Genomic DNA, 16,463 nt, shown 5'->3' on the forward strand with positions numbered 1-16,463 from the left:
CCATCCACTTTTGCAACAACTGGTGGCATTCGCTAGGCGCTTTACATACATAACAGGTCAGAATCCTCACAGGTATTCTTATCCCCGTTTCAAATATGAGGCAACTGAGGCTCAGAGGGGAGGAAGGTCAGCTGGCCAAAAAGCAACAGCTCTGAGGTGAGAACTTGGTTCTGTCCTCCAACCCAGTGGAAATCCTATGCAAACCATGAGGCAAAGCAGCAGGTCTTTTGGGGTGTCACCGCTGCCCAGGCCCATGGTCCTGGCCCATTCCTGGCTCCCCTGCCCTGTCCCCATCACCACAGTCTCTTGCTTCTCCTGGTCCAGGTTGTAAGATGTCAGAGTTGGACACATTCCGGCCTCAAGTGCCCACGAGAGCAAAGAGGTTATAAAAACAGAAAGGTGAGCAGTCTGCTGAATCAAGGGCTCTCCTTGGCTCCCTGCCCTGGGAATTCACACCCAGCAGTGGCACTTAACTCCCTAGGAAGAAAGCCTCAAGGGAGCTGTGTTCCCTGCTAGTTAGAACCAAGACATTGGTGCCAGACCTTGTTGTAGAGCAACAGAGACCGTCCCCTGGCTAAGTGACTTAACCCTAAAATGGAGAGAAAAATGCCTCTCCTGGCCTGGAGAGTTCATAGAAGGGAAGTTTCTTTCTAAAAGCCAAGAGCTCAGCCCCTCTTCATGCATGGTCTCATTTAAGCCCCATAACAGTTCTGACAGGTCGGTACTATTATTACTCCCATTTTACAGATGAGAAATCTGAGGTGGAGGAGTCTTCCTAAGATCACACAGCCCTGCAGGGGCTTGAACCCCAATCCTGTGTAACTGCAAGTCAGGTGCATTTATACTGCCTCAGAGAGGTTCCTCTTCCTTTCTCCTAGGAACTGTTCTCTGCCACCACCAACCCGCAGGGTCAGGGGCCCTGAGTGGCGAGTTGAACCATGACTGGATGGCCCTGCCCAGCTGTGGTGCAGTCCCCAAATGCCTGACTGCCCTTGCTTCTTGGGTTGGGCTTGCGGATGGCTTCCTGGGCACGCAAGGGGTTGGGGCCAGGTGCAGCAGGGACTCCTCCAGGCCGTTCCCCAGCCATATTGTTTGCGGCCATCGTACCCTGCAATCAGGTAGGTGTCTGTCTCTTGCAGAGAGGTGTTATAAGTTCCTGTAGGGGCCCTCCTGGCAAGGCAAGGAAACAGAGAAACCAGACTTGAGCTTCTCTCTGGTTTAAGCACCTTCCAAGGCCCTGGCAGAGGCCTCTGCAAATTTGTATTTGTGATTTTGTAGTCTTTTTCTTAACGAGGACCTCAAATTGTAAAAGCATCAGGCTCTACACAACCTAGCTCTGTCCCCACGCTGAGGGCAGTGGAAAGCGTTCCATCCTCCTCTGGCTCCCTGGCCCTGAGGCAAGCGAGACCTCCACTTTCCCATCTATGCAACGAGATTGAAGCCGGGAGACAGGCGGGTACAGTAGGGGCAAGGAGAAGGGATCAGGGTCCCCATCCTTTACAGAAGGCTCAGATCTGCAGAGGGTTTTCACCAGCCTGCATTTGTTGCATCTCCAACAGCCTCGCGGAGTAAATGGAGCCTCCTACCCCCGTCTTCCAGCTGAGGTAACTGAGGCCCGGAACAGAAGGTGCAGGCCAGGAACAGAAGGTGCAGGCCAGAGCCTCTCCCCCACGGGCCCCGGGGGGCTCCGCCCAGGATGCCGAGCCAGGGTTGGAGGGAGTAGGGGACAGAGGGTGCGGGGACGGCGCAGCGGAGGCAGTGGGGAGGCGGCGGCGTCCCGCACTGTCTCACCGCAGGACCGACCTCGGCGCTTATCTGCTCGGGCAGCTTCCGCCCCCCACCCCAGCCCCCGCCGCAGCCCGGGCCCCCGCCCCCGCCTCCGGAGGGCCGGCCCGAGGGCCCCTCCCCCGGCGCCCGCCCCCAGGGAGCGCCGAGCTAGCAGGGCGCTGCCCGGCCGAGCGGAGAGGGGCCCGGCCCCCAGATGAGGCGCCGGAAGTGATCAATAACCCCGGGGGGCGGGGGCGCCTCCTGCCTCCAGCCCGCCGCGCCAGGCCGAGCGGGGGTCCCCTGGGCAAAGCTGGGAGAGAGGCTGCGAGGGAAGAGGAGCGGGGTCCCCTAAAGGCCGGAAAGCAGGAGGAGAGGCGGGGTCGGTCTGCACCGGGTTCGGAGGGACACGAGCCCACCCCCCCTCCCAACACACACGCACAAGTGCACACGCACACACTAGCAACGCCCATGGGCGTCCCTGGCACAGATGTGGGAGGGAAGAGAGAAGTGGAGACACCTTAGAGAAAGTGAAAAGCAAGCCGCAAACGGGAGCAGACGCCCGCCACGTGCAACTGGCAAAGGTTAAGCATCAAAAATACATAAAGAACTCTTGCAAATCCATAGGGGGGAAAAACACAAAATATCCGGCAGAAAATTTGATAAACGACGTGAAAAGGCATTTTAAAGAAGAGGAAGCACATGTGTTCAAGTGAACATCTTAAGAGATGCTCAAGTTCATTGGTAGTGAAGGAACAACAGCGACGACCACGGTGGGATGCTATTTTACAGCACTGGAAGGGCAACAATTAAGCCTGACAGCACCCAGTGTTGGAGAAGAGGTGGAGCCGCACAATCTCCCGTGCATCGCTAGCCAGCAACTCTGTGTAACCACTGGAGAAGACAATCTGGCCTTATCTTATAAGGCGGAGACGCAGCAGATCCCCAACCCCCAGGCATAAAATCAAGAGAGACCTTGGCTTGTGCTCCAAGAGACCTGGGCGGGAACGTTCCAAGATACACTGTTCTTAATAGCAAAACTCTGGGAGTAACCCAAGTGAACACTAAGGAGAGCGGGTAAATAAATTACAGTGGATACATCCACACAGCGATAAGGCAGTTCAGCAGTTAAGCAAGCAAATGAACCAGTTTCACATAATGGCATAAATGCATCTTAGCACCATACTGTTGAGTGCAAAAGCCAGTCCCAGAAAACAAATACCCTTCCTGTGAAGTTCAAAACCAAGGCAAGCCATATCTCTACAAATAGCAATGTTGGGTCCTTCCTTCTAATACTTTTGTTATTAGGAGATGACAAAAGACTCAAGAGTAATACTGAGAAATTATGAGAACCTATAAAAAATATATAGTTGGTTTACCAGGTATCAAAGGAATACATAAAAATAATTTGCCTTCCTGTCAGCTATCATCGAATCGTTCAGAATGTAATAGGAAATATCCTATTCAAAATACCTGAAAAAAATGCAACATATCTTAAAGTAAACTTATTAATAATTATGCAGGGCCTATATGAAAACAATTGTAAGAATCACTGAACGATGTAAAAGAAAACTTTAGAACAACTTTTATTTTCCTTAGCTTTAAAAAGAGCCAAGGGCCGCCTGGCTGGCTCAGTCGGTGGAGCACGTGACTCGTGATCTCGGGTTGTGAGTTTGAGCCCCACATTGGGTGTAGAGATTACTTAAAAATAAAAGCTTAAAAAAAAAGAGAGAGAGAGGCACCTGGGTGGCTCAGTCAGTTAAGCGTCTGCCTCTTGATTTCAGCTCAGGTCAGGAGCTCATGGTCTGAGGTGGAGCCCTCTGTGGGGCTCTGCATTGAGTGTGGAGCCTGCTTGGGATTTACTCTCTGCCCCTTCCCTGCTTGCTTGCACGTGCACAATTTCTTTCAAAATAAATAAATAAACATTAAAAAAAAAAAAAAAACTTGAAAAGGAAAGATCTTGAAAACCTGATCATCACAAAATTCAGGTTCCCCCAATAAGGAGACAGGGAGATGGGACGGGGGTGGGAGTGACAAGTAAGCAAATATATCAATAAACACATAAATTAAGTAAAGGAGGGCCTGCAAAGGCCCAGATGGCTGTGCATAATGCAGAAGTATCTGCATTTGTGCTCCTGAAGGGGAAAGGGAGATATTAAAGCCATTTGGACTGACTTTTATTCAGGGTATAGGCAAGAGGTTGTCTTTCTTTCCAGAAGCCCATATGGAATGGGGGGAAAGGCCTGTGCATGCAGGCGACAGGGCTAAAAAAAACCCCTAAGACACACAACACTGAGGGCCTTCAGCCTGGACAGATCCAGAAGGCTTCAGGGAAGCCTTGTAAAAGGGCTGAATTTCAATCAACAGAAATGGCAGAAGGGGAGAAATACGCCAGGCCTGCCGGGGGGTGGGATGGCAATTACAAAGGGGGTTATAAAGGCAGAGAGACCAGACAGAAAGAAGTGAGGCTTGACTGCCCAGGAAGGGTTGTGCTATGAAGCTGCTAGTGCCTCGTCTGGCCAGGGCTCAGGATCTGGGGGGTAAAGCACCCCAGAAACTCACTAGGGGGCTGAGGCTGCTCTAAGAAGGGTGACTTGAGAGAGGGTTAAGGTCAGGGGTTCCTGAGGGGCAGATTCAGTTGGGAGAGGCTGAGCCTGAAGCCGCTGTAAGAGTAACAGGCCTCATTTCACAGCTGTACTCACGGGCAAGGAGCTCACCACCCTGAGCCTCAGAAGCCTCTCTACAAGAGGTTGCTGCCAGCCTGTGGACCCAAAGAAAGCCCTGAAAAGGAGAAGGCCTCTGGAAGCAAAAAAAAAAAAAAAAAAATGTGCATCAACCCCCACCCTAGAGTGTCTAGCCCTGTGCAGCCAGAGGAGGGGAGGTTGTCAGAACAGTGACAATGCCAGACCTTGATGGTCTTGCAGCCCCCACCTTGTCAGCAGGCCCAGGCCCAGAGGCAGTCCTTCCTTCTGGAAATAGAGGGCTGAGACCTTGTTGTTGAAAAGGGCCCCCACTAAAGATACCAAAGCCAGGAACGACGTGTTAAAGTCAGACCCAGTGAGGTCAGAAAAACGGATCTGCAGCCCCCCAGAGGCCTCCCAGCCACACAGATCCGAGCACTGTCTAGACCCATCCACCCTGCTAAAATTTTTCTGCCCAGGGCCACGACTCAGGAGGTCGCTGTGGCCTCCAAACCGATTGATAAATGTGTTGGAAAACACTCATCCGTCATCTGTGCTCAGCAAGGAGATGGTCCCCACCTTGTATCTTTAAGTTATCTGTTCATTGCTATAACATTTTCTTTATACCCATATATCCACACATGTAAATAATTATAATACCTAAGCCTTAAAGAGAACTTGTCGTATGCCAGGCATAGTTCTAAATGCTCTGTGTGTATTCCCTCATTTACTCCTGACAACAATCTGACACAGAAATCCACTTTACAGATGAGGAAACTGAGGCATAGGATGTCAAGTAATTTGCTCCAGGAAGTCTGGTACAAGAATCTGGCTGTCTTAACCATAAAGCTATGAGGTCATCAAATAAATCAATAAATAAGTTGAGATTTTATGTACACATGTATATACATTTGTACATAATTGCATAAATGTGATCATATTCATGTTTTGACGTGCTTTTAAATTTTCCTTTTATATTTTTCCTCCCCACCCATCCATGGAATCCATGTTATCACTCAATGTTTGATCTTCTATATTTTTTATTATTCACAATTATACATAGTCTTCTATATACTGATGCCTATAATCACATATATTTAGACAGGGTTCCTTTTGTCATTATTTTAAAAGAGCAGATCATATTAAATAAATATTTCTGCATCTTTCTTTTCTCACCTGGAAGCCCCTGGCAGATCTAATGCATTGTTTTTAACAGCACACATCAGTCCACACACCGTCTTTTCACCTGGTCCCCTCTGCTCATGGTCCTCTTCTAGAGCCCCCCAGTGTGCTTCTTTACTCCATTAGGGAGTTTGATGGTGGAAATTCCAGGCTAGGTGAGAGGAAAGGACAGTGAGAAGGCAGCCAGGTGACGTTTCTGGCTGGGTCTTGTCTTATCCTCTTGCTGGGGGCCAGCAGCCCTCAGCCCCCAGAGGCAGGAATGCTAACTTGACTGTCTTATTGTGAAATCATTTGTATATTGTGAAGTGCTTTGCATATGATTAAGTGATTTGCATATGGGGGGGCGGGTGCATCTTTGACATCCCAGAGCAGCATCCCTGAGCGTCTTCCTCCCTTTGCAAAAAAACCAACCCAGGGCTTCCACTTCAGAACTCGCCTATGGGCTTGGTGTGGTGAGACAGACACGGGGCTTTCAGAGGAAAGCTGATCCCACCTGGAAGGAGCTGGAGGTCCAAGAAAAGCACACATTGGAGTGTGGTCAACAGGCATCAGGTGCAGTATGTGAGTCATGTGCCCTCAGAGCCCCCAGTAGGCGAGAGCAACACAGGACAGTTGAAGGGAACCAGCATGGGTGACGAATGAGGGTCAGAGGTTTGGAGACCCCTACCCGGTCGCAATCTCTGCCCAAGTGGGTATCCACGTGCCCCATCCTGAATATTATACAGTCTTGGCTGATTCCCAGCAAAAGATGCAATGTGGAACCTCCAAGCCAGACTCCCACCTCCCTGGAAGTGAGAGGTGCTGTCACATGCTCTGGGCTCAGGGACACCCAGGGGGAAACCTGGCTCTGCCATCTGTGCCACTGCGTGACCCCGGGGCTAACAGTACCCACCTCAGTGGGGGCAGAATGAGGATTCAGTGAGATAATGCAGATGGAGTGAATGGCACGCAACAGTGTCCAGTAAATTGGAGATATAATAATGCTATTTATTGTTTGCTGCCCTAGTCTGAGGTTAGGCCTACCTTCCTCCAGGTGAGGCAAGCACAAAAGGGAGCTACCCCAGGTTTGGGGTTCCAAGCAACAGTGTCAAGCCACCACGCATTGGACCCCAAAGGGTTACAAGCCCTGGAGACAAAGACCTGAGGTTCCCAGTGAAAAACCAAAGCATAAAAATAATTCGATGAGTAAGAATAAAATTCCCTCTTCTGAGGTTCCCGAGGCTAGGCCCCTCCCTGCGGCGGGCACTTCCCCTTTCCCTTGTTCATGGAGGAGCCAGGCCGGTTTGACTCACAGCAGGAGCGCCCAAGCCAGGCACCCACCCCGACCCCGGCCGGGCTCCAGGCTCCGGGCTGCGAGGGCTGGCAGCGGAGCGCGCCCTCGTGCGGCCGTGGGCGACACTGCAGCCCGAGAGAGGAAGCGGCGGCCGGAGCCGCAAGCCCAGCCACCCAGCGGCTCGCGGTCCCTGCGGGGCCGCCCTCTCCGCCCCGCCCAGCGGGGGCTGAGCGCCTCGCTCCTGGGGCTCCCACTTCCGCCGGGCCCTCCCCTCCGCCCCCGATCCTCCCGGGCGGAAGTGCGCCTGGGCCTCCCGGGTCCCCCACAGCCGCGAGGCGGAAGCGCGCCTCGACCGCCGCTCCCCTCGACCCTGCGGCGCGCCGCGCGTCGGGTTCCGGACAGGTCCCGTGTGACGTGGCCGCGCTCCGGGGGCGGCTCCGGGCTGGGGGCCGGGCGGCGGACCGGGCGGGGCAGACCCGGGGCGGGGCGCGGCGCCGCAGCTGGATGGCTGGGGCCGCCCGGAGCGCCGCCGCCGCCGCTGCCGCACGGTGAGTGACCGCCCGACCCTCGGGGCCCGCGCCCCGGGCGGGACGCCTCGGCCGATCCCCCCCCCCCCACTCCGACCCCGGCCCTGCCGCTCCCGGGCAGACCCGGGCCTCTGGCGCAGAGCCCGGGAATTCAACTTCCTAGGGCTTCTCTTCTCCCCTGTCGCCCTGCACGTCGCTGCCCATCGCTCCCTCGCTGCCCATCGCTCCCTCGCTTTCCTCCTCCGTGTCCGTCTCCCAGTCTCTCTGGCTCTCTCACTCCTGACTTTCTCTTGCTTTCTCCTTTCCCTCTGCTCTCTGGCTCTCCGTCCTCCGCTTCCCCTCTGCCCAGACTGTGGTCCCCTCACCTCTGCGTGCCCTGCCTTGGCCTCAAGTCCGGCCCGGCCCAGTCCTGCCTTTGGACCCCGTGGAGCTCAGCGGGTTTCCTCAGTCTCTCGTGAGGGCCTGTGGAGGTCCTGGACGCGGGCATCTTTTTCAGCCTCCCACCGCCATCAGGGGATGAGGAAACTGAGGCAGGGACATCGCCAGCTCAAGGTCACGGCCAGATGAGGCAGGGCAGACCGCATTTAAACCTCATGCCTGAGTTTCCAGATTGAACTTCTCTCTTAGATGACTCACATCCACATCCTGTGATCCAGAGGCTGGGAACCTTCCTGCTGCCCGGTGCCCCAGGTCTCCTGCAATATAAGGAGGGCTCTCCCTGCCCCCTCCCTGCCGGGCACAGTTCACCTGCATCAGCAAGCTCGTGGCCTTCGCAGCCTGTGCGGGAGGCAGTTCTGTTATCCTACAGAGGAGGAAACTGAGGCTCAGGTGCTGCAGGGACTTTGCCTACACTCAAAAAGCCATAGCTGCAGAGCACAAAGTTTAGGGCAGGTCTCCGAAGCGTGTGCCCTGCACAGCTGTGAGGCAGTTCCTAACTGAAGGATCTTTCTCTTCAGCCCTACGTCCTGTCTCTGTGCCCTGGGGACAGTGGGCTCGTTGCCTAGGGAGAAGCTCTTGACGGTTCTGCCCTAGCTCAGCTGCTCGCTTTCCCCACCTGCGCCTCCCAGTGTCGCCCATCAAGCTAGACAGTGCCAGCCTCAGTCCCCTGGGGCGTCCTCACTGGGGCTTGTCCTGGCGGCGGGGCCTCCCCTGGCAGCTAGAGACACCCGACTGGGCTGGGCCTGCCGGTGGCTGAAGGGAGCCCAGCCAGCGCCTCACCCCGTCATTAGGGAAAGTTTAGCCCCAGGCAGACGTGCTGACACACAGTCTGGAGCTGGCTCAGAAGGAAACAATGTGTGGTCCTTGGGAGTGGGGTGTAGAAGAGTAGAGCCCCTTTACTCTGGGAACCCATCACTGGGATCAGAAGCCCTGGGCAAGGCAAGCAGGAGAGTGGATGCCATGGCCGCTTGTAGGGAGGAGGGTTAAGATGCCACGTTTGCTAAGCAGGTGTGCGGCCAAGGGTGGCAGCTCACGTAAGAGGCCTTTGTGTTTTTCAGCACGTGGCATGCCTGGATGTCCCTGCCCTGGCTGTGGCATGGCGGGCCAGAGGCTCCTCTTCTTCACTGCTCTTGTCCTAGAGCTCCTGGGAGGGGCTGGGGGTTCCCAGCAGGCCCTGAGGAGCCGGGGGCCTGCCGCGGCCTGTCGTCTAGACAACAAAGAAAGCGAATCCTGGGGGGCCCTGCTGAGTGGGGAGAGGCTGGACACCTGGATCTGCTCCCTCCTGGGCTCACTCATGGTGGGGCTCAGTGGGGTCTTCCCACTGCTCGTGATTCCCCTGGAGATGGGGACTACGCTGCGCTCAGAAGGTAGGTGACCCTCCTCTGGTGCCCAGGGCAGCCAGCAGCGTGGAAAACATCGCTGCTCTCCCTGGTAGAGTGGGGCCTCACGTCCCAGGTTTCAGTGTGTCTGAGGTGGAGGGCGGGGACACATGTAACTTCTCACTTTGGTCCTGTGAGACCAGGGTGTGCCGTGCTCTTTCCTTCGTTCATCCTTTGTTTGTTCCGAAAGAATCAAAGTCAGCAGACGTTCACCAAGAAACAGTATAGACACTGGTTGGGAATATGAGTGCCAGGCTGCTTGGGTTCAACCCCTGGCTCTGCCGCTTTCCAGCTGGGTGGCATCGGGCAAGTTGCTTGAGGCTCAGGCTCCCAACCTTAAAAAGGGGCATAATACGGGGCACCTGGGTGGCTCAGTCGGTGAAGCATCCGACTCTTGGTTCCAGCTCAGGTCATGATCTCATGGATCATGGGTTCAAGCCTGCATCGGGTTCTGTGCTGACAGTGTGGAGCCTGCTTGGGATTCTCTCCCTCCCTCTGTCTCTGCCCCTCCTCTGCTCATTCTGTCTCTCTCTCAAAATAAATAAACTTGAAGAATAGTTTTTAAGAATGGGCATAATCCTAGTATGTACTTCATAGGTACTGCTGTGAAGATGAAATGAGCTAATATTGGTAAAAGCACTTAGAAGGCTGCCTGGTGCAGGGGAAAGGGTAGCATGTTCACAGGCCCTGGGCCGGCTACAGGGATGCGGTGCCTTGCCCTTCAGTCTCTGCTCATAGTGCAAAAGACCCTCCTACCAAGGGCCCCTGGGTCAGCCTTACCCAGGTAGCCAGCCTGCCTCTGGGGAGGGGATCTGGGAGGCAGGGCACCGGCATGGGCAGAAGCTGCCCTTTTGTGCCAGATACATGTACTGTCCACAAATGACATGTTGTGATGAAAACCAAAGAGACTAGATGGGTAGCTGCTAAAACTAGGTGCCTGCTGCCTCACCCAGGAATGCAACATGCTAGGTCTGGACCAGACTCCTGGAATCTGTTTGAAATGCCTGCTCCAGGGGTTTCTGCCGCTTGCGAGGCTCAGGAGCTGTTCATTCAGCAGATGGTTATGAGCACATCTATGCCCTGCGCCAGGCTGACGGCTGGTGCCGCAGCTGTGAATGGGGCCGATGTGGGGCCCTGCTGTCATGCCTGTGCCCGTGCATCCTCTCAGCCCCTCTTACCGTGTCCCGGTGAGTCAGCATAGGGAGGACTTGGATTATTAGCCCCATTTCACAAATGGGGAAGCACAGGCACAGAGGGGTCCTTTGATCAGGCTGAGGTCACACAGCCTGGAAGCGGCAGCTTTTCCTGGGATTCCACCCGATCACCAAGCTGCCTCTGCCCTCTGGGCCTGTTTCTCTACAAACCAAGAGTTTGGACATAGTCTTCTTAGGGCACTTCCAACTCTGGATGCTGCAAGTCTGCAGAAGTCCCCAAATCTCTGCCACTTTTCCAAGAGTGACCGTGGCTGTGAAAAGAAAAATTCCCACTTGGAGAGCACTTGCTATATGTATTGCAATTTAATTGCCCCAAGATCCCTATCAGATATAATTATCCCCAGTTTACAGATGGGAAAACGAATCCCAGAAGTTACCTGCCCAAGGTCACCAGCTTTCGGACTCCCAAGCCCAGTCTCCTCACTGTGAAGCACTAGTTAGTGCTCCACAGTCATCCAGCAGGTCGTGATGTATTTCCTGTTGAGCACCCAGCCAGTGCTGGGCCTGGGGGTGGGGGTGGGGGGGTGGGGTCGGTGCTCCAGGAAGGGCAGGAGGCCAAGTCCAGCCTTCTGGAGGCTTGCAGTCTGGTTGGAAAAACATAGCGCCCAGTAAGCTGGGTGGGGCAGAGGTCGGGCCAGCGGTTCTGGTAGATCAGCCCCAGGCCCCGAATCTCTTTTGTAGCTGGGGCCAGACGTCTGAAACAGCTGCTCAGCTTTGCCTTGGGGGGACTTTTGGGCAATGTGTTTCTCCACCTGCTGCCTGAGGCGTGGGCCTACACATGCAGTGCCAGCCCTGGTGAGTGAGGCTGCAATTGGGCAGGAGGGCAGAGGGAGCTGGTGCCCATGCCTAAGGTTGGCCTAGGCCCTACCTGCTCTGCCAGAATGACTGGGAGAGGGGTTCTGGGCGTCTGGCAGGGAACGTGCCCTGGCCCGGATACCCTGGCCCCTGTGGGAGTCCCTGGGGCCCAGCTTTCCCACCAGCCATTCCTGTCCCCCTTCCCCTGTCACTGCCCCTGACTAGATCCCATTCCAAATGGCCCCCCTTCTGTGGCCCTGGCTTGGCCTGGCCTGTCAGTGCTGCCCCCTGCAGGTGGTGAGGGGCAGAGCCTGCAGCAGCAACAGCAACTGGGACTGTGGGTCATTGCTGGCTTCCTGACCTTTCTGGCATTGGAGAAGATGTTCCTGGACAGCAAGGAGAAGGAGGGGACCAGCCAGGTGAGCTCCACATCCCAGGGTCCGGACAAGCTGGCCTCTACTCTGTGGTGGTTGAGGGCCTGCAGGCCCAGGTTCTGAATTGAACCCTGAAAAGTGGGTCTCTTGGCCATTCCCTGGGGGCTCTGGGAGGCTGGGCCAACTGGGAAGATCTGGGGAGTGACGACACTGGCCCTGCTCTGGCTTGTTCTCATAGACTGATGGCGGCAGCCGTGTGGGAGGCACAGGATCAGCTGGGTCTGGGTACACGCGGCTTATTGAGCAGCACAGAAGTCTAGCTAGACAAAAGGGGCAAGGGTCTCCCTGCCTCTGTTTCTCCATCTCTTGCTCCTTTCCTGCGTCTACCCTGGCCAAGTGGGGGAGCATCTAATGTCACCTCTCCCTCCTTCTCCTGGCCCTAGGCCCCCAGCAAAGACCCTGCCGCTGCTGCCGCGCTCAATGGAGGCCGCTATCTGGCCCAGCCGGCTGCAGAGCCCGGCGTGAGCGCCGTGGTCCGGACCATCAAAGTGAGTGGCCCGCTCAGGGTCCCCTCTCCCTGCAGCTGTTCCTCCCCACAAGTGGCAGGCCCAGCTGAGCCCTGCCCACCCAGGTCAGCCTGGCTTCCTCTCCCCTCATGCAGGTCAGTGGCTATCTCAACCTGCTGGCCAACACCATAGACAACTTCACTCATGGGCTGGCTGTAGCTGCCAGCTTCCTTGTGAGCAAGAAGGTGAGTGGCGGCTGCGACAGTGGGGATCCAGGCATTTCTGGGGGGAATGATGGTGCCTATGTAGACCAGGTGGTTCTACCTCCAAAATAAGCTTCCAGTTTCTGTCCTTCCCGCTCCCTCCACCATCCACACCCCCATCTAAGCCCCAAGGGCTCCTGCATGAGGTCGCCTTCTGTCCCAAGCCAAACACTCCTTTTTGGGATCACATACCTCTGCCAGGCTGCTAGGCTTGGGCCCTGCCTGCTTCTAGATGCTTCTCACCCACTTCTGCACTCTGTCCTCTGAGCTCTGACATTAGTGGTCCGCCTACTCTTGAACTGGCCGAGCTCTTTCCCCGCTCATGGCCTCCACCTCACACTACCCCGTCTGCCTGGAATGTTCTTCCTCCCACTCTTTGAAACACTGGCTCCTTATCCTTCAGGCTTCGACTTAAATGCACTTCCTCAAACAGGCCTTTGCTGACCCCTCATCTAAATTAGGCCCCTGTCACTTGTGTCTATGACACCCAGTCCATCTCTTCTCCTGCAGTACTTATCACTGTAATCATGCAGTTCTTTGTGTGTTCATTCAGTCCTTGCCTCCTGCTTCGTGAAGGCAGGCTCCTTGTGTGTTGTATTCACTGCTGTATTTCTAGTAGCCAAATGGTGTCCGGCCAGAGCACTCAGCAGAGTAAATATTTGTAGAATGAGTGGACAAGTGGGTGCCTGGCCCTCGGCCCAGAACCCCACAGACTCCTTCCCTGCAGATTGGGCTCCTGACCACCATGGCCATCCTTCTGCACGAGATCCCCCATGAGGTGTGTGTGCCAGAGGGTCTCCATGGCGGCAGTGGGGACGTGGGGCTTCAGAGAGGGGGTGGGGGTAGGAAGCCCAGCAGTAGCAGCCTTGGGGGCTGGGCTCCGGAGGCCTGGAGCTCTCAGCCCACCAGGCTGCAGCTTCCATCTCAGCTGTGCTCCAGCCTCCTGGGGACTGGGGTCCCAGCCTAGGGGATGTGGGCTTGGCGGGGGGCCCAGCAGCAAGGCCGGTGCAGGGGGCTCGGTGTGCATGTCCGTACCTGACCCCTGGGGCCCAGAGTGATCATCTGGACCTCCCCTCAGGTGGGCGACTTTGCCATCCTGCTCCGGGCCGGCTTTGACCGATGGAGCGCAGCCAAGCTGCAGCTCTCGACGGCACTGGGGGGCCTGCTGGGCGCCTGCTTCGCCATCTGTACGCAGTCCCCCAAGGGAGTAGGTACGGGCATGGTGGGTGGGGGTGGCAGGTGGCGGTCAGTGGAGGGGCCCCAGCCAGAGGGCACAGCTGCCCCGCCCCAGTGTGCAGGCCAGGATCTGCCCGGTCTACCCTGTGGGAGTGGGTGCGGTGCACGTGGCTCCCCTGGGCTCCTAGCCAGTCGGGACTTCTCCCACTGCAGAGGAGACCGTGGCCTGGATCCTGCCCTTCACCTCTGGTGGCTTTCTCTATATCGCCCTGGTGAACGTGCTGCCGGACCTCTTGGAGGAAGATGACCCGTGGTGAGTGACCCTCCCCACCGCCACTCACAGGGTTCATGGGAGCTCGAGGGGGAAGGGCTTCTGGGCTCCGCCCCTTCATCAGCCAGTGGCCGCCCCCCCCTGAGCCCCACCCCCCTGAGCCCCACCCCTCTCCCCACAGGCGCTCCCTGCAGCAAGTGCTGCTGCTCTGCACAGGCATCGTGGTGATGGTGCTGTTCTCGCTTTTCGTGGATTGACGGTCCCTGATGCCCCCCACACTGCAATAAGAGACTCAGATTCACTCTGTGACCGTGTGTGAGGCAGAGGGCGAGTGCCTGAGAGAGCACACCTCTGACCAGATGAGAGGATGGTGTGTGTGTGTGTGTGTGTGTGTGTGTGCATGCGTGCGTGTGTGTACACGTGCACACGTGTGACCAGTTATGTGTGAGACCGACACTGTGATCATGCCCTGGGCCCAGGGCCCGATGCCCGCGCCGGCCCCCAGCCACGCCGTGGTCTTCTCTCCTGACCACCCTGTCACCCTGCACTTCTCACAGTGAGCAGTGAGGACGAGCAGCACTGGTCCCAGGTGGAGGCCTCTCCCCACAAGACTGCAGGGGGAGTGAGAGGCTGCTCCCCAGGGAGCTCAGGGGGCCCAAAGCTGTCTCCTTCTGGGGCCTTGGGGTCCCTGACCTCTGCTTGGGCACCAAGCCCTGGGCAGCCGAGGGGCTGAGGCTGGGGCACCTTCTCTCTGCCGTGTCCATTGTCCCGGCCCTTCCTTTGCCAGCTCTAAGGCCAAAGAAAGGAGAGGCAGGTGCTTGTGTAGCCCCTCACCCCACTCAGCACTGACAGCCCTACCCAGCCCAGGATGGAGCCTGGCAGATGCTTTCCAAGACCTTTTCCTCGTGGCTGCCAGCCCTAGGCCGGCTCCCGTTCCCCCCGGTGAACGCTCCCTGGCAGCGCCGGCGGCTTTTGCCACCTCCAGCTGCCAAACAGCAGCCTGTGGGGCAGGGAGCAGCCCTGGGCCAGAGAGGCCTCTGAGGCCAGCTCAGGGATGCTCACGCCAGCACAGGATCCAGGCAGAGATCCTGGGGGCAGGAAGAGTGTGCCACAGCTGCCCCCCGGCTCCAGGCCCCTTTTTCCTGTCCCACGTAGGCTGAGGGGGAGTTGGGGGTGGTGAGGGCTCCGCGTTGTCAGCACTCAGGAATGTGCTCTGGGAGAATGCTGAAGCCATAATCCCCAGCTATTTCCCTTGGCTGACACCCAGGTACTCAGCTGGCCCACTCCACAGCCGGGCTCAGCCCTGCTGCTCAACCGTGGACGTTCTGAGAAGCAGCCGTCAAGAGGGTCTGAATGGTTTTACAGCAGTTTTGCTGTGGTTCCGTTTCTATCTGTAAATATTCTATAGATAAGATGCAAATAAATAATTATATACAAACTGGTTGTCTCTCCTCTGCACACCAGAGTCCGTGGTCAAGCAGGGCTTTCCCAGGAGTCCCTTGCTCCAGCCGGGTTGGTGGCTGTGTGGGTCCCAGCTCAGCATCTTATCCCTTCTCCCCTCACCTTCAGCTCTTCTGCTTCATGTTCATCTCTGAACTATTACTCTGCAGTGCTTCTTAGAACAGGGTATAGCCCCTCATGCTATCCCTGGCTCGTTAGCTTTTCATCCCAACACTATAAGCCTGGCAGTATGCCATTGTAGCCAACGTCATCCCCAAGGGTGGCTGTCCTCGTTTTACAGAGCTAGGGGCTTTTCCCTGGCCTGTTCCTTGAGCAAATTAACTAAAGGGAGGTCCATCCACACAGTCACCTCCAGCTTTGCTTCCATGAAATTAGAAAAGAAAAACTAGGGGATCCTTACTCTAAACCACACATCCTCACTTCCTCTGAATGTAAGGACAGCATCAGGCACCGGGGGGGTGCTCCTTCCCCTCAGTGCTAGCCCAAGAAAGAAGAGGGGAAACGGAGTCCCCTCTCCTCTCCACACCAAGCAGGACAACCTCCAGTAGCCCGTTGGCTGAGAGCAGTGGTGCCTGTGCCATCGTGGAGTCCAGTACGGGGGCTGGGAAGCCCAAATTCGTGGCAACCTCAGCCGGGAGTGCCTGGCTCTGACCCAGTAGCTCTGTCAGCAAAAAGGGAGCTGCCCCACCTGGCTGTGACACATCCAGGGCCTGGGGAGCCCAGGCCTGGAAGCGAATCCAGAGCTGTTTGACCAGCCCCCGTCCTCTCCTCGGCAGCACTGGGGCTCCTACCTGCGGGTGGCAGGTGCACATTCAATCACTGCGCTTAGCCTGCCCAGAGAGGCAGCTGGGCCTCATTTATAGATGAAGAAGCAGGTGGGGTGGGAGGGGGTGCCTGTGGGTTCACTACAGTGCCACAAGGTGAATGCCGTGACTGGCTAGAAGGGACAGAGAGTGCAGAAGCCAAGTGGCCAAATCCAGGACAGGGGACAGAAACCAGAAGCTCTCAGAGGCTGTACTGGGAGCACCTCAGGCCGGAGGTAGGAGTCAAGGGGATTGCCACTGGGAGCATCAGCACTCTAGAAGGCAGTGTGGAAGCCTTGGGATGCCAGGGTGAGGAAGCTGGCAGGAAGCCAAGCCCTTCAGCTAGGCCAGCTCAG

General features: G+C 56.5%; 2 protein-coding genes and 1 long non-coding RNA gene across 9 annotated transcripts; all 3 read left to right on the plus strand.

Moving 5' to 3' along the window:
* The first annotated feature begins 887 nt into the window (after positions 1 to 887).
* LOC115525492 lies at positions 888 to 2,876 on the plus strand. The gene is made up of 2 exons (XR_004344143.1): positions 888 to 1,118; positions 1,560 to 2,876. It is a non-coding gene; the product is annotated as an uncharacterized LOC115525492 (long non-coding RNA).
* Positions 2,877 to 6,891: 4,015 nt separating this feature from the next.
* On the plus strand, positions 6,892 to 7,452 carry LOC115526357 (transcription initiation factor TFIID subunit 4-like). Its single transcript, XM_030333774.1, has one exon. The coding sequence runs from the start codon at positions 6,892 to 6,894 to the stop codon at positions 7,450 to 7,452; it is 561 nt and encodes a 186-aa protein (XP_030189634.1).
* SLC39A13 (solute carrier family 39 member 13) lies at positions 7,369 to 15,281 on the plus strand. 7 transcript variants are annotated; one of them, XM_030332698.2, is made up of 10 exons: positions 7,369 to 7,448; positions 8,924 to 9,232; positions 11,140 to 11,253; positions 11,479 to 11,672; positions 12,071 to 12,175; positions 12,289 to 12,378; positions 13,124 to 13,174; positions 13,475 to 13,607; positions 13,786 to 13,885; positions 14,025 to 15,281. In XM_030332698.2, the coding sequence occupies exons 2-10, from the start codon at positions 8,932 to 8,934 to the stop codon at positions 14,098 to 14,100; spliced, it is 1,164 nt and encodes a 387-aa protein (XP_030188558.1). In that variant the 5' UTR covers positions 7,369 to 7,448; positions 8,924 to 8,931; the 3' UTR covers positions 14,101 to 15,281. The 7 variants fall into 7 exon arrangements, with proteins under 7 accessions (XP_030188558.1, XP_030188562.1, XP_030188559.1 ...); XM_030332702.2 differs by having other exon boundaries at positions 13,475 to 13,603; XM_030332699.2 differs by having other exon boundaries at positions 11,533 to 11,672.
* The last annotated feature ends 1,182 nt before the right edge of the window (positions 15,282 to 16,463 follow it).

Source organism: Lynx canadensis, chromosome D1 (assembly GCF_007474595.2).
Source record: "Lynx canadensis isolate LIC74 chromosome D1, mLynCan4.pri.v2, whole genome shotgun sequence".
In the NCBI taxonomy this organism is placed as follows: domain Eukaryota; kingdom Metazoa; phylum Chordata; class Mammalia; order Carnivora; family Felidae; genus Lynx; species Lynx canadensis.